Source organism: Oryctolagus cuniculus, chromosome 11, assembly GCF_964237555.1.
Source record: "Oryctolagus cuniculus chromosome 11, mOryCun1.1, whole genome shotgun sequence".
Lineage (NCBI taxonomy): Eukaryota > Metazoa > Chordata > Mammalia > Lagomorpha > Leporidae > Oryctolagus > Oryctolagus cuniculus.
The window spans coordinates 20,537,931-20,556,019 of NC_091442.1; the positions used below are offsets into that span (position 1 = coordinate 20,537,931).

At 63.0% G+C, this 18,089-nt stretch overlaps 1 protein-coding gene and 1 long non-coding RNA gene across 2 annotated transcripts in view; one reads left to right on the plus strand and one right to left on the minus strand.

Annotated features, from left to right (window-relative positions):
• Positions 1-1,029: 1,029 nt before the first annotated feature.
• Positions 1,030-18,089, plus strand: part of TGM2 (transglutaminase 2) — a 29,191-nt gene continuing 12,131 nt past the window's right edge. Inside the window, exons 1-6 of the mRNA XM_008256006.4 lie at positions 1,030-1,247; positions 3,790-3,969; positions 8,042-8,284; positions 11,351-11,469; positions 13,931-14,059; positions 14,875-15,052. Of these exons, the coding sequence (XP_008254228.3) occupies positions 1,076-1,247; positions 3,790-3,969; positions 8,042-8,284; positions 11,351-11,469; positions 13,931-14,059; positions 14,875-15,052 (1,021 nt within the window). The 5' untranslated portion in view covers positions 1,030-1,075. The remainder of the gene's footprint in view (positions 1,248-3,789; positions 3,970-8,041; positions 8,285-11,350; positions 11,470-13,930; positions 14,060-14,874; positions 15,053-18,089) is intronic.
• Positions 1,230-8,047, minus strand: LOC138844305 (uncharacterized). Its single transcript, XR_011379915.1, has 3 exons — positions 6,083-8,047; positions 4,444-4,545; positions 1,230-3,338 (listed from the first exon to the last, which is right to left on the minus strand). It is a non-coding gene; the product is annotated as an uncharacterized lncRNA (long non-coding RNA).

The window sequence follows — 18,089 nt, forward strand, 5'->3', positions numbered from 1 at the left end:
TGCCCTAACCATTGCACAGAGGTTCCCCCATGTGGTATGGTAAAGGGCCCAGTCTGGCATTGCCTGGGGGCCCCGAGCCCAGGCTTGCCCTCCCTGGGCCCCAGGAGAACGGCCTTCCTCAATGCCTGCCTTCCCAGCGATGGGCGATCAGGCCGGATTTCCCAGCTCCTCCACTCAGCAGGAGCCGCTTCCGCGCTGTCTGTGGAATGAGCAATCCCCGGCCCGGCAGGGCGGCAGGGCCGCTGGTGCTGATGGGTTTACCTGTGAAGAATCCAGGCAGAGTCCACTCCACCAGGGCCGGATGCCCGTCAGAGCCACACAGGAGCATTTCCTGGGCGTGTGTCCCAGGAAAGGCTGAGCCCAGCCTGGCAGCCCAGGGCCATCGGTGGAGGTGGGACCCACCCAGCAGAGGGCTGGGCAGACCCAGGGGTCTGCATCGCCCCGGAGACCGTCTCTGCTCAAGCTTCAGAGGCTGAGCATCGGGGTGGGAGAGGGGCCCCCCAGGGAGCCAGGTTCAAGGGTCCGAGGCTGAGCCCCTGGAAGGTTGGCTGTGTTCCCTTGGGACACACAGTGGACCTTCAGGCGGGGGGAGGGAGGGAGGGATGAGACCAAGGTCTTCTGAGTTACTGCCTGCGGGGCTGTGGGCGTGTCTGCACATGTGTCCATGTGGGCCCATCTGATTTCCTGTCCACACCTGAAGCTGGCCGCGTGGGTCTGGACGCCTGCTCGTGTGGGTGTGGGGGTGCGCGTCGCTGTCGGTGGTGCTTGTGCGACCAGCGGCGTCTGCATCCTGCTGCGGCTGTGTGATTCCCATCTGATCCTGTGTCCGCGGGCGCCTGCTGACTGTCACCGTGGAGCTGGCTGTCCCCGTGCCCTGTCTCTGGATCTCAGTGTGTGTGTGACCGGCCTCTGCCCTGACTGTGGGAGCGCAGCTGTGTCCCCAGGTGTCTGTGCGGCCCTGTCCACCGGGTTGCAGCCCTGCGCTGTCCTGCTCCGCCAGGGGGCGGCCTTGCCCGGCCTCCGCGCCCTCCCTTGGGCTCCCGTCCGGGGGCCGTAGGGGCCTGAAGACCGGGTTATGTGTGGCCCTGGCCGGCCCCGCCTCCCGCGCGGCCCGCCCCCGGCCCGCCCCACCGCGGGCTATAAGTTAACTCGGCGCGCGGTGTCCGCAGCGTCGCCGCCAGTGGTCCGCGCTGGAGGGTTCCCTTGCCCGTCTGAGAAGCCGCCGCCGCCTTTGAGCATGGCCGAGGGTGAGTTCAGGGTCGCCGGCGACCCAGTGATCCCGGAGTAAAACGGGTCAGGATCCAGCCGGGGCTCAGCGCTAGCTCTGCGATTCGGACAGCAACAGGTGGGCTGGGCAGGGTGAGAAGCCGCAGAGTCCCCGTCCCCCGGGGAACCACGAACCCCGCCTCCCCGGATCGGATGAGGTGATGGAACTCAGCGCCGGCTGTAAACTGTGAAGTGCCGTCCTGGTGGGTGCTGTCGCTGGTCCTCAGCCACTGAGTGGGGGCAGGGCCCTACTGTGTGCCAAGCGCTGGCCTGGGCTCAGGGCTCTTAGCTCCAGCTAATCCCTGCTCTCATGAGGGGGTGTGCCTGCCGGCCCATCCCAAGGCCCCGGGCAGGAAGAGCTTCCAGCATCCCATTGGGGGCAGGCTGAGGTCCCTGCCTGACGCCAGCTTCTAGAAACCTCCAGTTCGGCCACTTCCAGAGTTTTCATTCCCCCTCCTGTAAATTCTTCCTGGTCCGTGTGTGGTGATGAGCTGCCCCCCAACAAACACACACACCCCTGCACGCAGAGGTCATCCTGCCCTAGGTCCCCCCGGGGCGGGGGTGGCTAAAGAGGGTGTGGCCGCGCTGAGGCTGCGGGGGCCGGGTATCCCAGCTGGCTCTCAAGTCCCTCTGGGGAGGGCCATGGGCCACTGCAACCTCCAGGAAGGGCCGTGGGGAGCCGTGGCCCTGTCTGACGTCCTGTGTGCTGGACGCCACCCCAGCTCTGGGAGCCAGCTCCCCCGGCCGCTGCGATGTGTCACCTAAGTGGCAGCCGGTCCCCAGTGCAGCCGCACTCAGTGGAGCTGAGGCACCCTGGGGTGCAGCTGTGATGAGCACACCCCTTGTCAAGGGAGCCGCCTGCGGCGGGGGTCCCACCGGCCTGGGAGACCGCGAGTCCTTTCTCAGTGCCGAAACCCTAGGAGTCCGCCGACTCTGGACCCCGGCGCTCCTGTGCCTTCGGAGCTGGGGTGGACTCTTCAGTAGGCTGAGACAGCTCCACCTCCCCAGGCCGGGGCTGGCCAGCTCTCAGGATCTGCCACCGGGACAGCCATGGCCTTTTCCCTGCTTGGGCAGCCTGAAGTTCAAGTTTACCGGAACCGTAGGCTGAGTCCTGCTGGCTGAGGTCTCTCCTGCTGTCATTACAGGGGGCGTGCTTCCTTGGGGCCTCGCGCAGCAGAACTGACCCCCACCGCAGGCTCCCCCGGGCTGGAGAACAACGTGGGGCATGGGGCATGGGGGAGGGAGCGCGGCTGAGACCCTGTCCCGAGCTGTGAGCCGCGGTGAGGGGCGACAGGGCAGGCTCCAGACCCCACAGCCCTGATTCAGGTCCCAAAGCGGCCACTTGCTAGGGGACGTGGGCCTGGCAGTGTCTGCGCAGGAACGAGGGTCCTCACAGCACCCACGTGGTGGAGTCGTTGGGAGGTTTGTGCTCAGATCGTCCACGTGGATGCTCCGGGCTCCCTCTGAAATGGTAAAGAAAACTTGCCCACGTGGAGCTCCTGCCCTGGGCTGGGAGCTGGCATCCCAAACCCTCTCCCACGCATCACAGCAGCCCGCTGAGGCGCTGGGGAAGGAGGCAGAGAGAGGGAGGAGCACACAGCAGAACTCAAACCCTGGTCCATCTGAACCTTCACTAAAGAATACTGAACATTCGTGCGAGTTGGGGGAGCAGCATGATAAATCCCCAGCCGTCCAGCCCCAGCCATCACCAACCACGGCCGCTCGGTCATTTAGAAGCAAGTCCCAGGGCCAGGTCATCTTGTCGGCCAGTGCTTCCATTTGGGTCTTAAAAGACCAGGACTTTCATTTTTCGATGCAAGCATGTGACCAGAGTGACGCGATAGCTTTGTTCCATTTGTGTTTACGTCTCCTGCGTCTTACGCGTGTCATCGCTTTCAAAAATCAGGATCCAAGTAAGATCCACTCAAGCGAGGTCTCTAAAGTTTCTCTTCGGTTTTGCCTTCCTGTTCTTTCATTTTCTTTCTTGTAATCTATTTGTTGAAGGAGGCAGATCCTTTGTTGGTAGTTCTGCTGCCCGCATCCTGGCTCTGGGTTGAACTAATTCCTCATTCCTGTAAAAGGCGTGCTGAATCCAGAGGCCAGGCCCCTGGGGCTAACGCACAGCAAGAACCGAGGGGCTAACCCACAGCAAATTCTGCCCTGGGAAGCCCCTAGACTTGCTGACGGCAGTCGCCTGGCCGGCATTTTGGAAGCGCTGGGCGCCCCCGGCCCTGTGCTACGGGTTTTACATGCGTTCCCTGCGAGGCAGATCCTACTGTGGACAGTCGGGGTCACTGAAGCCCAGGAAAGGGACTTGCTGTCGACCTCCCCAGGGGCAGAGCGGGCACAGCCTGGTGATGAAGAGCTAGGGAGCTCTGGCCCCGGCCAGCCAACTGTGCGAGCAGAGGTGGGGGTTCTGGGGAGGGCGGAGGTCTGGGCTTGGTGACCGAAGAGGGAGCCCCCAGGGTCACGGCCGCCTGTTGGCTGCCACCGTGGCTCATGCCTCTCCCGCCGTCTCTGCAGATCTGATCCTGGAAAGATGCGACCTGGAGCTGGAGGCCAATGGCCGCGACCACCACACGGCCGACCTGTGCCAGGACAGGCTGGTGGTGCGGCGGGGCCAGCCCTTCTGGCTGAAGCTGCACTTCGAGGGCCGCAGCTACGAGGCCGGCGTGGACACCCTCACCTTCAGTGCCGTGACTGGTAAGGACCTGCACCCCCAGATCTGGGCTTCATTTTCCCCCCTGGCAGAGGACAGGATGGATGAGCCCGCATCGCTGCCCCCTGCCAGAGTCCCTGCTGTCGTTAGCCCCATCTCACAGATGAGAGAACTGAGGCCCAGACAGCGGGGAGATGTCGCCGCAGGCCACAGTCTGATACGCGAGTCTATGCTCCTGGCCACGGAAGCCTGAGGCCCCTGAGGCGGGGGTCAGCTTTCTGTCCTATCTCAAGGGCAATCCAGGGCACATCAAAACAGCACTCTAATCTCTTCCCAGCACTGCTTCCCGAAATTCATACAACCCGGCCAGCACTCTGGGATTGGACCCAAGTCAGGACAGGGGGTGGGGAAAGTGTGCAGCTGCCGCACACCCTCCAGGGTGGGCAGCTGTGTGTCCCACCGGTTCCTGCCTCGGGCTTGGTGGCTGGACAGAGAGACCGGGTGGGCTGGGCTCCTACCTGCTTTGTGTGTTGCTATCAGATCACTCAGCCTCTCTGAGCCCGCGCTCCCCGTCTGCAGAGCACTCGCGCGGCCAGGTGGTCTTGTAGGAAGAGGCTGGCCTGTGGGTGCGAGAGGCGGCAGCCTGTCTCCTGGGACCCCAGGGGCTCTAGGGATGGATGAGGGGGCAGGTGCCCAGTTCCCAGTCTCCTGTTGTTGGCAGTTCCTGGGAAGGTGCCCTTGAATGCCAAGAGGGCTGGTCTGGCTGCTGGTGTGCACCCCTCCCTGAAGGTCAGCAAGGTGCCGCCTGGCTAGGACGCTGGGTACAAAAGCCCTGCTTTTCGGAGGCTCCAGGGTGGCGAGGGCAGCAGGCGGGAGCTGCACCCACCTGGCTGTTCCTGTGCTCACCTGGGAGGCTGTTTGATAAGCTTATCACCAGGCCTGCAGGCTGGCCCAATGCCCCTCTCTGCCTTTCCTCTGGGCCCCGCCCCTCCCAGCTGATACGCACACCCCCACCCAGGCACCCCCACGAGCACGCTGGCACCTTAGGATCCTTTCCAAGTCTTTGAGCTTCTTGCCTCAGTTTCCCCCTCTGTAAAGTGGAGTGCTAGAGTCTGTGATGGCAGTGCCTTGAGAAGGGTCAGGCTCGGAGCAGTGAAAACCACATCTATGGAGCGCCTATGGCATACGTGCTCATCCTGGACACCCCCCCCCCCCCCGCTGGGAAGCATAAAGGGCCCCCATTTTGCAGATAGGAAGACTGAGGCTTGGAAGGGTCAAGTGAGTGAAGGACACAGCAGGTTTCAAACCCTAACCCCAGCAGGTGCATTTACCCGCCAGGCCGCAGGTGGGCGCCAGCTTGGGCAGCCCATGGCTTTCCACCTCCTTTCTTCTTCCCTTGCTCTCAAGACATCCCTGTTCATCTGTCTGCTTCTCCACGTGTCTGGGCGGCTTAGCATTAGGTCACGGGGCTCCAAGTCAGGGCTGGGTGGGTGATCTTCCCCGCCAGCAGCTAATCTCTGCTCTCCAGTCTCCATAAACTTATCTCAAACCCCAGCCCAGTGCCCTGGTCACTTCCACTGGCTGCCTTGTGCAAGCAAGCGAAACCCTGCCAGGGGCCAGGGAGGCAGTGGGACAATTCCAGGAAGCCAGGTCCTCCACCTCCAGGCCTGGTTTGGGTCAGTGCCTGGCCCGGGGACTCTGCTCCTGCATTGCAACATTCCAGCGTGGGACCAGCCCGTCCTACTTCTTCTGGGAAACTGAGGCCCAGGGAGAAGGCAGCTGGCCAAGGTCACTGGGCAAATGGAGCGCGTGGCCTGAACCCAGACGCCCGGATTCTCACCCCGACAGGCTCTGTGGCAGGGTACAGAGCACGCGGACAGGCACCATCTCTGTTCTGGGCCCTGTGCCCTGCCCCATTCCGAGGGGGGCCGGGGGGCAGGGGGAGGCAGTGAAGGCGGCCCGAAGGAGTGGAAAGACCCCGTCTGAGAAGGCCTCGCTCGCCCACCCGGCCCCAGCCCTCCCACTGTGGTCTGGGATAGCAGCCGGGACTCCCTGGGTCCGTAGGGTCATGTAGGCCCAAGGGTGGTCCCTTAGGTGTTCCAGTCCCACCGAGGGTCGTGCAGAACCAGAGCAGGGGAATTTGCACAGCCAGTTTACGTGAGCAGCGGTGGCGCCGGGGGCCAGCCTGGCCCCAGTCCTCCCCCAGGGGATGAGAGGTGTGTGTGTGCGCGCGTATACAGGGGTGGGGAAGCGCCATCCCTGACCTGTCTCAAGGGCGCTAAGTCAACAGAGCCAGTGGCCGCGGGGCCTGGCCCGGGCCCGTTACCATGGTGACCAGAGTGTTGATGGGCCAAACAGGAATATGGGTGAGAACGAAAGGGGCGCGATTCGTAGTGATGCGGGGTCCACGGGCAGAAACCGAGCCAGCGCCCCGGCTCCAGCCCCTCGGCCTCAGTTTCCATATCTGTATCCAGTTGCACCAAACAAGCTCTGCATCCATCCCTGGCCCTGAATCTGCAAGTTGGCCGGGACTGCGGTCCTCCCGCGCCTGGGGCAGCTCATGCTGATGGCAGCTACTCCAAGCTTAGCCTCCCTGCCAAGTGCTTGCCGTGACCTCTATCCGAGTCCTCTCAATGGCGCTGGGAGGTGGTGGGGACAGTAAGAGGCAATGGTGTCTGTTACTTATTGAGCACTTACTGTATGCCAGGCACCCGGTGAGACTCCCCAGAAAGCTTGTGAGGAGGGGCTGCGACTGGCCTTGTTTCACAGCTGAAGAAACAAGGCACAGAGAGGCCAAAGAACTTGCCCAAGGTCACAGAGCATTTTAAACCCAGAATTGGGCCCCCCCGGGCGCGTGGTCTAAGCCCATTTTCTTTGGTGAACAAAGCGTGGATCAGAGAGTCCCAGTGACTTGGCCCAGGTCACACAGCGCTCCAGGGTAGAGGCGGGAAGCTTCCCCAGCACCCGCTTCGGCAGGCAGGCAGAGAGCATTTCAAGGCATCCACTTGGCTTTGGCCTCCGGGCAGAGCCCCAGCCGCCTGTGTCATGCTTGTTAGTTAGCTCATGGTTATATTTGGGCTGGCAGGCAGGGAGGAGCGGGCGGGGGCTGGGAGGGCCCCAATATCGTCCTCAGCAGGGGGCACACTGTAGGCAGGGAGGAGGAGGAATAAAAATAAACCCTGCCGGGCCGGGGCGGGGCAGGGTACTCTCTGGCTCCTCCCCACTGCCCAAGCTCAGAAGGGGCCCCGCCAGCCCCTCCCCAGCCTCCCTCTGACTCAGAGCCGCCGCCATGGGCCGGCCCCTGCCCCCGCCCCCCCGCACCTGGAAAAGCAGCGGTGTCCGGGACACACTCTGCATGGACATCACCGCTCCTGCCACACCCGGGACAGTGTCCTCGTTGCTAGAGGCGCCGCCAAGGACCTGGCTTCGGATGCCAACTTTGCCTCCCACCCCTGGCATCTCCTGAAGAGCTCCCCCTCCCTTTAAGCCAGCTTTCTCACCTGCGCAAGGGATCTCCGAGGAGGCAGGAGGCAGAAAAGGCCGCAGGGAGACGGGGGTGTTTGTGACCCGCATCTCAGCACCGCCAGTGGAGGAAACACAGTGGCCCTGGGGAGACCTCAAGAGGCCCGAGGCCAGCGCTCTCTGCCAGCCTGCAGCTGGGTTCTCAGGCCCCTGGCAGGGCATCCGAGGACCAAAACCCATCCTGCTTGGAGCCTGAAAAAGAAAACAGACGTAGCAGGGATGGGTTCAGGCAGCAGGGAGAACGCTTGGGGAGTATCTTGCCTATTCCTGCCCAGAGAAAGGGTGGTCTTGGCTCAGATCACTGCAGGGTGGAGCAGTATCTCTGAGACCCTATGCCCCGGGCTGCCCTGTCCCCTCTCCCAGGGGACCCTGTCTGGTTGTAGACCTACTGTGTGCCCATGGCTTTCCCACAAACCCACTGCACGAGGCGAGGCTTCTGGCGCCCGCTTTACAGATGAGGAAACTGAGGCTGAGGGAGATTTAACCCCTGCCAAACTCTGTCCATGGTGAGCGGCAGAACTAGGCCTCGAACCCGGGCCGCGGGACCCCAGATGTGCCCTCCACGGCTCACGGCTGCTCTTTCTCCCTCCGCAGGCCCAGCCCCCAGCGAGGAGGCGGGGACCAAGGCTCGCTTCCCGCTGTCCGATGCCGTGGAGGAGGGTGCCTGGACGGCCTCGGTGGTGGACCAGCAGGACGGCGTCCTGTCGCTGCAGCTCAGCACCCCGGCCACCGCCCCCATCGGCCTGTACCGCCTCAGCCTGGAGGCCTCCACTGGCTACCAGGGCTCCAGCTTCGTGCTTGGCCACTTTACCCTGCTCTTCAACACCTGGTGCCCAGGTGAGCCGTGCTCCATGGGTGGGCGGGGGGCTCAGCTCCAGAGGCCACTGGGGGCTGGAGGGCCAGGCTGGATGGAATGCGGCCCCTGGCCGGCTCTGCCAGCCTTGCAGACAGTATACGCAGGGGGTCCGTGACCTGGCGCAGCCACACAGCCACCGAGGGAGTCCAGCCACGTGTGAGGCCCTCACACTCCCGTGGCGCTGTCCGTGGTTTCCTGCAGCTACACCGGAGCAGCACCGAGTGGGGAATTTATAAACGTCTGGGGTTCGTTTGGCTCACGGTTCTGCAGGCCTGCCGTCTGCGCATCCTGCAGCGAGAGCGCAGGGGTGGAAGAGAGCAAGAGGGGGCGGGGCTCTGTCCAGATGCCAGGTGGACCCACTCGTGCCCACGGAGCCTGTGTGGCCCAGTCGCCTCCCCTCGCCGCGGCCTGGGGATCCTCAGGGCACAGGGTTGCTCCCAGCACCAGGGTAAGCAGTGGTTTGGCGGCCCCATGTCTCGAGTGGGAGCCCACTGACTCCAGGGCAGGGCCCCCACGTCCTGGGGGCCCTGTCGCAAATCTCACCCAGCCTGGTAGGGGAAGGGAGAGGGGTGCCGCAGAGGTGAGGAGGAGCAGTCTGGGAACCCAGCTGCCTGCTTCTGCCCCATCTCAGTGGCTCCTCTCAGCAACCCCGCATCCTGTTTCGCAGGTGGGAAACAGGCTCAGCGGGGCTCAGTGGCTTTTGAGAGCTCTTCCAGGAAGTGGACGGTGCTGGGCAGAAGTGGGGAGTCACAGGGCAGAGTGTGAGGGAGCTGAGACTGACCTGAGCCTTAGGGAGGAGGCAGGGCCACCCCACCCGCGCTGAGGCCTCCCTCCCCTGCCTGGACCTCGGCTGTCCTTCCTGCTGTGCTGCAGTTGAGGCTGGGAGTGAGGTCTCCCCGGCCGGCCGGTGCCAGCCTAGCAATGGAGTGCCCCCCGCGCTGCCGCCGAGCCTGGGCCTGGGCAGGGTCCTGCCACCCCACCCCCTTAGGGAGCCACCTCCTTATTGGGCCACTGCTGTATTTTTTCCTTTTCCTATTTTGGGCATTCTGACTTGAGCACTTCTGCCCATTTGGGCTTTCACTTTCCAACTTGAGCAGCGGGCCCCAGGTCAGCGCTCGGCTCAGAGCTGTCCCTGCAGGAGTCGTGGCTCCCTGTCCCCGAGACATCCTGGGGCCCGAGGATACGCCTGCCTGTAGCTCCCGGGGTTTCCCACGCACCTGCTCTCTCTGTAGGAGCCCCAGGTGGCCTGCCGCAGGGCCTGTGTTGCTGCAAGTGCCCTGGCCCACAGGGAGAAATTTCTGGGGGCAGAAGTGGCCCTGAGGACTCCCTGTGTGCTGGCTTTGAATTGAGGTAGTCGGCAGGCGGCTGCACCTAGTACCCAGCCCTTCTGCCCCGGGATGGGCCCCAGCCCGGGCGGCAGAGCTCCGGGGACAGGAGCGTGGACTGGAGGGGATGTCCCGTTCTCCTGCCCTGCCTCGCCCGGAGGAGGGTGGGGTGGCCACCAGCCAAGCAGGGCGGTGACTCAAGGGACCCACATCCCAGGGCGGGAGTGGGAGGAGGCAGGAAGTCCGGAGAGGGAGGGGGAGGAAATTGCTCGGATGGGTGGGAAAGGGCCGGTGGCCTGTGAAAGGGGACCCTCCTGTCCCAGGGCTCCAGCGCGGTCATGAGCGAGCGAGCGGTGAGGAGAAAGTGCCAGGGCTGATGGCGTCACCAGCCCGGGGCCAGTTCCACCCAGGCGACACTCCCCCTGATGTCAAAGCACCGAAGGCTTCCACTGTCTCTCCTACGCCAGCAGGCAGCAGGCAGAGTCACAGCCGGGGTCGTGTAAGGTGGATTTTCACGGCGAGGTCTCGGGAGCCACGGAGCAGCAGCTGTGAGAGTCTGCCCTCATCGCCTTCGCCGCCCTCGCTGTGGTGCTGGGGCTGGCGGGCACCGCGGGCGGGCGTGGCTGAGCCCCGGGACCCCGGCTGGGTTCTCCAGGAGACACGGCGGGCACAGAGCCTGGGGGCCACCATACCTGTAGGGACCCAAGAAAATGTTTCCATTTTCTTTAAAGTCAGAAGAAACCTGGACAGTTCTGCCAAGCGGTGCCCTCACGTGGTGTGGTCACCGCAGTGGAGGGAGGCGTTGATTCATGTTTGTGGGAGGGGCTCCACGGATGATGGGCCTCTGGGGCCCACCAAGGCTGAAGCGTGGCCCTGGCCTTCCCCCTCTGAGCCTCGGTTTCCCCATATGTGAAGTGGAGACAACGAAGCCGGCCTGACCCTTGGGCTCCTGCCACCTGGGCCCACCTTTCTTCCTTCGCCACCCTCGGGGGGCTGGTGTCCTGCGTCCACCAGTGGCCACACCTTAGCTCCCTCTGCTCCTCTGCTTAGAGCACCGTCTGCCTGGCCCCAAGTGCCTCACCCTTGGCCATTTCTCACGGTGACATTCAGATGCCACCTCCTCCAGGGAGTCCTCCCTGAGCCTTCCTGCTGGACAGGACCCAGCCCCTACTGAGCTGCAGCGACCCTTCCTTGGTCTTGCCCAGTCTGGCACTGGCCTTGACTCACGCCCGCTGGATCAAGGCTGCAGTTCCAAAGAACTTTCCCAAGTGCAGCCGCTTCCACTCTCAGGCTAACACAGCGAGGTGCAGAGTGGACGGAGAAGGCCAGGTGGGGGTCAGGGACAAGGGTTTCTGGACTCCTAGTCCAGTGCGCTTTTCTCGTTCTCTTGATTTGGCGTAAAATATTCTCCGGCCTCAGTTTTCCCATCCTTGAAATGGAGCTTTCAAGGTTCCCTTTGTCCGTCGTGAGTGCCTTGCGGAGTTGAGTGCGCGAAGGTGTGCCGTCCACTTATCACCGGCCCTGGCACGGGGCAGTGCTGGCTGAATGGCAGCCTCTGTTGCCACTGATAACTTCCCTCGCTGATGTGGGATTGCTGGTTAATGATTGGTTTTCCCAGTTCAAAGATGGAAGCCACCCCAGAGGTGCTGGCTTGGTACAGGAAGCAGGCACCCGGATGGGCCTGGCCAGACCCAGAGCTGAGGCCCCTCTTCCCGCCCACAGCCGACGCCGTGTACCTGGACTCGGAGGAGGAGAGGCGGGAGTACGTGCTCACGCAGCAGGGCTTCATCTACCAGGGCTCTGCCAAGTTCATCAAGAGCGTCCCTTGGAACTATGGGCAGGTACGGCCGACCCCGGCCCGTCCCGAGCACCAGGCCCTGGGGTTGGAGACAGCCACAGGCGCAGAAGTACATGTGGACAGCAGAGTCGCCCACGCCAGGCTGTCAGGGCGCAAGGGTATTGAGAGGGCTGAAGGCCCCGAGAGGGCCAAGCTGGGCCTCAGGTCACACAGCAAAGGCAGGGGTCCTGGATTCCGCTGGGCGGGGCCGCGGGAGCCGTGAAGGTGTTCTGTTCTGGGTGGGGCTGGGAGGGGAGCAGCGGAGCCGTCAAGGCCATGTGTGAGTGACAGCACCTGGGGGCCCTGCAGCCTGCACAGGGCTGCAGACCCCGGGGCAGCAACTGCTGCCTCCACCCCCACCCCTGACCCCCGCCAGTCGCTGAGTCCCGAGGACTGGGGGCGCCTGAGACCCTCCATTTCTAACAGGTTCCTAGGTGATGCCGACGCTGCTGGCCCAGGGACCGCTGCTCTGGTTGTATGGGTCAGCCACTGTTGAGTGCGCAGCAGGGCAGAGCGGCCAAGGCCAAGGGCAGCGAGCAGTGATTCCTCCCAGATCTCTAAGTTGGCCGGGGCCGGGCCGTCCAGACTGGCACAGTGGGAAGCTCCATGCTGTGCACCCACATACTGGGGCTCATCTGGCAAGATATCACCCTAATGGCCAGTACCACAGCTCACTAGGCTAATCCTCCGCCTGCGGCGCCGGCACACCGGATTCTAGTCCCAGTCAGGGCGCCGGATTCTGTCCCGGTTGCTCCTCTTCCAGGCCAGTTCTCTGCTGTGGCCTGGAAGTACAGTGGAGGATGGTCCAAGTGCTTGGGCCCTGTACCCACATGGGAGACCAGGAGAAGCACCTGGCTCCTGGCTTTGGATCAGCACAGTGCACCGGCCACATTGCACTGGCCGCCGTGGCCGTTGGAGGTTGAACCAACGGCAAAGGAAGACCTTTCTCTCTGTCTCTCTCTCTCTCACTGTCCACTCTGCCTGTCAAAAAAAAAAAAAAAATCACCCCAGTGACCCCAGAGCCCACTGTGGGATGTGGATTTTTTTAAAGATTTATTTATTTATATGGAAATCAGACTGATGAGAGAGAGGGAGAGATGCAGAGAGAGAATCTCCCATCTGCTGGTTCACGCCCCAAATGGCTACAACAGCTGGGTAAGGCCGGGCTAAAACCAGGAACCTGGAACTCCATCCAGGTCTCCCGCCCGGTGGCAGGGGCCCAAGCACGTAGGCCATCCTCTGCTGCTTCCCCCGCGCCTTGGCAGGGAGCTGGATCGGAAGGGGAGCAGCCGGGACTCGAACCGGAGCTCCAGCGTGGGAGGCTGCATCCCCAGCAGCACCCTGGTGCCTGCCCCGGTGGGTGGGACGACTGCTGATCACGATGCAGGATTTCACGAGGAAGCGAATGGGCCGTTCTTCCCCAGGGCTGTCCATTCGCTCCCGAGAGGCAGGACAAAGCCAGGTCCGACCTCTCCCCACGTCGCGAGGTCCTGTCCCGCGTCCAGGCCTGTGCTGGGCTGCAGGCACAGCCCCTGCACGTCCGGGATGAGAAGACCCTGGGGGGCAGGGAGTGGCTTGAGGACTTCTCAAAGGAGCGGGGACATTGGAGCTGGGCTTTGAAGAACAGATAGGAGTTTGCTTTAGGGACCGTCCTGAGCAGAAACCCCAAGGCAGGGACATTTGTCCTCTGGCCTTGGCGTGACTTGTGTGTGAGGGAGCCCCAGGGAGTGAGACGGAAGCAGCCCACAGCTCACAGCACCGGATGGACGCAGTAGGGAGCCAGGAAAGCATTCAAGCCAGCACGGAGGGAGACCTGTGCCAAACCCCAGACGGGGAGCAGAGGGCAGACAGGGGAGTCCCTGGAGATGTCAGGTGTGTGGGGGGTGGGGAACTCCACGGCGGGAGACAAGGAGGCCGCGCTGCTTTTGGCTGAGGTAACTTGAATTGCAGGGGTGAGAAGGTCTGGGCGGCAGTGTGGTCGGAAGCGCATTCAAAGGAGCTGAAGTAGGAAGTGCAAAAGCCCTGAGGCAGCGAGCTCGAGAGAGGAAATCAAAGGGGGTGGGGCGGACGTGAAGGTTCCGCTGTGCCAAGGGCCTGGCAGGATTCCCGGAGTCTTGGAATTTAGTGTCACCGTCTGCCTGGGTTCCCGGCCGGGCAGTGTGTGGGGGCGGGCTCTGGAGGCTGAGCCAGGCCTCCAGGGAAATGGAGATCTGGCAAACACAGGAGGGTAAGGGGCAGTGGCAGGGCCTGAGGGGACTCAGGGAAGGGAAGCCCCAAGCAATGTGGGCCCTACTGCAAGTTCCCAGGTCCCTGTCCCCTCTCCCCTGCACTCAGGTCCTGAAAGTCTCGTCCTGTCCCACCCCCTCCTGGGCCGGGAGACGTAGCTGTTGGGGGTTTCCAGGCAGGCTTCCTGGAGGAGGCGGCTCCTCAGCTGCCTCATCCTCCTGTGGTTTCCTCTGACGCAGTTTGAGGACGGGATCCTGGACACCTGCCTGATGCTCCTGGACATCAACCCCAAATTCCTGAAGGACTCCGGCCGCGACTGCTCGCGCCGCAGCAGCCCCGTCTACGTGGGCCGGGTGGTGAGCGGCATGGTGAGTGGGCAAGTGGCAGGGCCGCCCGGGTCCCAGCAGACTGCTCCCTCCTCGTGGTGCAGAGGTGGTGCCCTGAGCTAGGTCCAGGGAGAGGGGAAGCCGAGATCATGGTGCGTCTGTAAGTCATCAGTTCAGGAAATGTTCGCCACGTACCCAGCTCCGTCCTAGTGCTGGGGACACGGCCGGGTACGCGTCATCCCAGGACCCCAACTTCATCCGCTTGCATTCGGAGGGCGGCCGGTACTGACCGAGGCCTCACACGACTTGGTATTAAGACGCTGCACACGCTGGAGGGGTCCAGGCATCTGAGAATGGCCGCTGGCCTGTCCTCAGCGAGCACCGGAGGACCCTCCCTAAGCCGGCAAGCGCTGAGCCGGTGGAGCCAGGAGGAGGAGGTTTTCCCAGCACAGGGTAGAGCTTGTGCGAAGGTCCTGGGGAGGCAAGGACTTTGGCAGGGTTGAGGGAGGGACAGGAGAGAGGTGGGCGTGGCTGGAGTGAGTGGGGTACCTGAGAAGCAGCAGGTGCAGAGGTGGGCGGGGCCTTGTGGGCGCGGCTTCTATTCTCCTGGTTGTGGCGGTGTAGGGGGAATGCCTGAATCTGGGTGAGGGCCACAGTGGGTCTTGATAAAACTCGGATCTCACCGAGTCACGAGCCAGCCACCCTGAGCTCACAAGGCACACTCACACCTGCAGGTGCGCTTCTGTGTCCTCGGCACACCGCTGTGTGCCACACCACACCGTGGGCCTGGCACCTCCACCGGCTTGGGGGTCACCCTGACCCCAGGCTCAGCCCCTCACGACCCCCGCTGGTTGCAGGTCAACTGCAACGATGACCAGGGCGTGCTCCAGGGACGCTGGGACAACAACTACGGCGACGGCGTCAGCCCCATGTTCTGGATCGGCAGCGTGGACATCCTGCGGCGCTGGAGAGACTACGGCTGCCAGCAGGTCAAGTACGGCCAGTGCTGGGTCTTCGCTGCCGTGGCCTGCACCGGTGAGCTGGGGCCTGCCCTGGGAGGGGGCGTTCAGGAGACCCCAGGTCTGCTCCTGCCTCTTCCAATGTACTGTGTGGCCTCGAGTCTGTGGTCAGCCCTCTCTGGTCTTCTGTCCAGCAGCTACTTTTCAGGCGGCTGTTAGGATCAGGGGTATCACAGAGGAGGCCGTGTGGGCTCGGGGATGAGAATGGGGGCTCTGGAGCCAGGTGCACTGGAGTTAAAAATGCCCACTCTCCCACTCACTTGCTCAAGCAAGTGACTTCTTCTTTCTGGGCCTCAGTTCTCTGTTCTGTAGAATGGGTATAACAACAGGCCCTACCTCCTAGGGTTCTGCTTCGTGCAGAGGCCAGCCCAGGGTGGCCCGAACCAAGCACTGGGTTAGCTGTCAATCACTTGATGGCGGTACCACTATCAAAGATCAAGAGAGAGAAGGCATGGTTTAAAATGCAGAGGGAGAAGATAAAACAATGTAAAGCCAAAAAAAAATTAAACCTCAAAAATAGGATCTTGGCAATTTAAACCCCAAAAGTGTTGGCGACTGTTTCAGAGCTGCTGGGAGCCCAGGCTGAGTGCCAGTCCCCGCTGTGCCTCCACCCGCCTGACCGCGCCCTCCGTGTGTGCGGGCTAAACCCTCACTCCTCTGAGCCTCAGCTGTGGGCTGCAGGACGGGGCCTTGGTGTCCGAATGGCTGTGGGGGTTAACTGAGCCAATGTGGGGGAGGTGCAGAGCAGACCGGTGCAGCCCTGGACTCAGGAAACCTCCAAGGCTCCCAGACGCCATGAGCAGCACTCAGCCCCCTGGGCAGAGGCCCGGGGAGCCCCCCCGCCGTGTCCCCCAGGCCAGCGGGCCAGTGGAGGTAGCACAGGCTCCCAGCTCGGCTGCCCTCGTCTGTTCCCTTGCCTGCCTGCCCGCTGGTCCCTTGTGACCTCTGAATTCCCCTTCCCTCTGGGAATCCCCTGTGCCCAGCCCCTCCCTGTGAGGGTCAGAGAGGCCGCGGGTTTTTGTCTTTGTCACCCCAGCTGGGGCTGCCTGGAGGCCCCGCGGTGGGCCGTGCCCTGGGCTGGGCTCTCCAAGCCCGGCCAGGTCCCTGCTGTCTCCTCCTGTGGGTGGTAGGTGACGGAGCTGGAGACTTGGCCAAGTCCACGGGCTCCGGAGCCGCACTGCCCGGGCTGAACCCCAGCTCTGCCCCTAGCCCGGCTGGGCGAGACCAGGTGTCTCCACGCCTGTGTCCTCACCCGTACGAGGAGACGATGGTGACTGAGCTAACTGTCGCCCCAGGGAGGTGACGTCTGAGTCTGGAGATGCCACTTAGCAGGGACCCTGGCTTGGATGATGCTTGGGTTTGGGATTTTCCAGGGAAAGCTGGGATGCCCAAGTCCTCGGCTGGACCCCTGGGCAGTGCTTGGCACGATGGGCCTGTGACCCGCGTTGCTGTCCCCAAGTGCCTCCTCTGTGCTCGTCCTGCCCCGCCCAGGGCCTCTCTCGGAGTGGAGTCAGCACGGTGTCCCAGACATGCTGCTATTATTAGCGCCTCTTACTGCGGAGGATGGGGCTCCGAGAGGGGAAGTGGCTGGCCCAAGGTCACACAGCTGGACCGCGGCGCGGCTGCGCTCAGTCCTGGGGCCACTCCGGCCCAACCCTGAAACGCCATCCCTGGGGCTCTGTGGGCAGCAAGACCAGGCCTCCCTGTCTCTGCAGCTGTGGCGTGCAGGACGCACCTGGGTTGGGACACAGCCTTGGGGAGGGCAGCAGTGGAGCCGGCCCCCGCCCAGGGCTCAGGCCACGGAAACAGGCAGGAGGTGAAGGGGCACAGCGCCTCCTCCCCCGCCCCCACCGAGCCCACCCCAGCGCCATCCGGGAAGTGGCAGGCACAGGGCGAAAGTCACGTCCCCACCCTTCCTCAAAAGGAAAAGTAAAACCACGTCCCCCTGGTTAGGTTTTCTCAGGCTTTCTTTTTCACATCACCCTTTAGATACTAGTCCTTTACCCCGCCCTGAGGATCTGACTTTTCTAACGGACTTCAAAAGCATGCATGAAAATAAGAGAGCTAAAAAAAAAATAATAATAAATGAAAATAAGGGAGCTAGAGGCCCCGTAAGTCCCCCGCAGGAGCCCCCAGCACCCCTTTCACAAGATCCCTGAGGTTCTCCCGCCTGGGCAGCTGAGCTGGGGGTGCCGGTGCCACTGAATACCCAGCCAGTATCCGCCTCGCTTAACCCCAGGTTGCAACATCAGCCCCTTTCCCAGCAGACAGAGCGTTGGCACAAACGCAGGGCCCTCCCCACGAGGCTGAGGTCCTTGACCTGTGGCCTGACCATGTTTGATGGGGTCATGGGCACTTAGAATGGGAATGACAAAGACGACCAGCTGTGCCGGGACTTTACGGAGGGGGAAAGTAGGGGCTGGGCCTGGCGGCCCAGAAGGAGCTAGGACTCCTGGCCTCTGTCCCCTCCACCTGCTCTGCTGTTCAGGCCCCGCCCTGGATCCTTCCCCCCCCGGGGGGGGGATTCATTCATTCCCTCCTTCCTCACCCTCCACCAGAGTCTGCGCAGGGCTGGGGCTGGGCCAGGACTATATCCTGAGATCTCTCACTGTGCCTGGAGCACTAACTTGAGAGTCCTTGGCAGTCCCCTGCATCGGCAGCGACAGTTGCGCTATGAGCGCGAACGATGGGGCAGCCAAGCCTGGCACAGTGGCCTCCCAGCAGAGGCAACAGCATGTGCCGATGGCCTGCGGCAGGCGGGAGCGTGGAGTGCTGGGGCCAGTGTGGCTGGTGCGAAGCTTGCAAGGAGGTGGCTAGGGCTCAGATCCTGCAGGGCCAAGGGCGCTGAAGGCTCATCAGAGACGTGTTGATGTCAGAGTAGCATTTTAGAGTCTCCTGTGGTGGCTGGGTGTACAGGGGACAGGGTGGACAAGGGGTTATCAGCGAGGTGGGTGCCATTGGCCGGGCAAGAGGGGCTGGTGCACACCTTACCACCTAGACAAGGGCTACAGTGTCCCCTGGGTACAGGTGGGCATGCAGAGGCCCTGACCCTG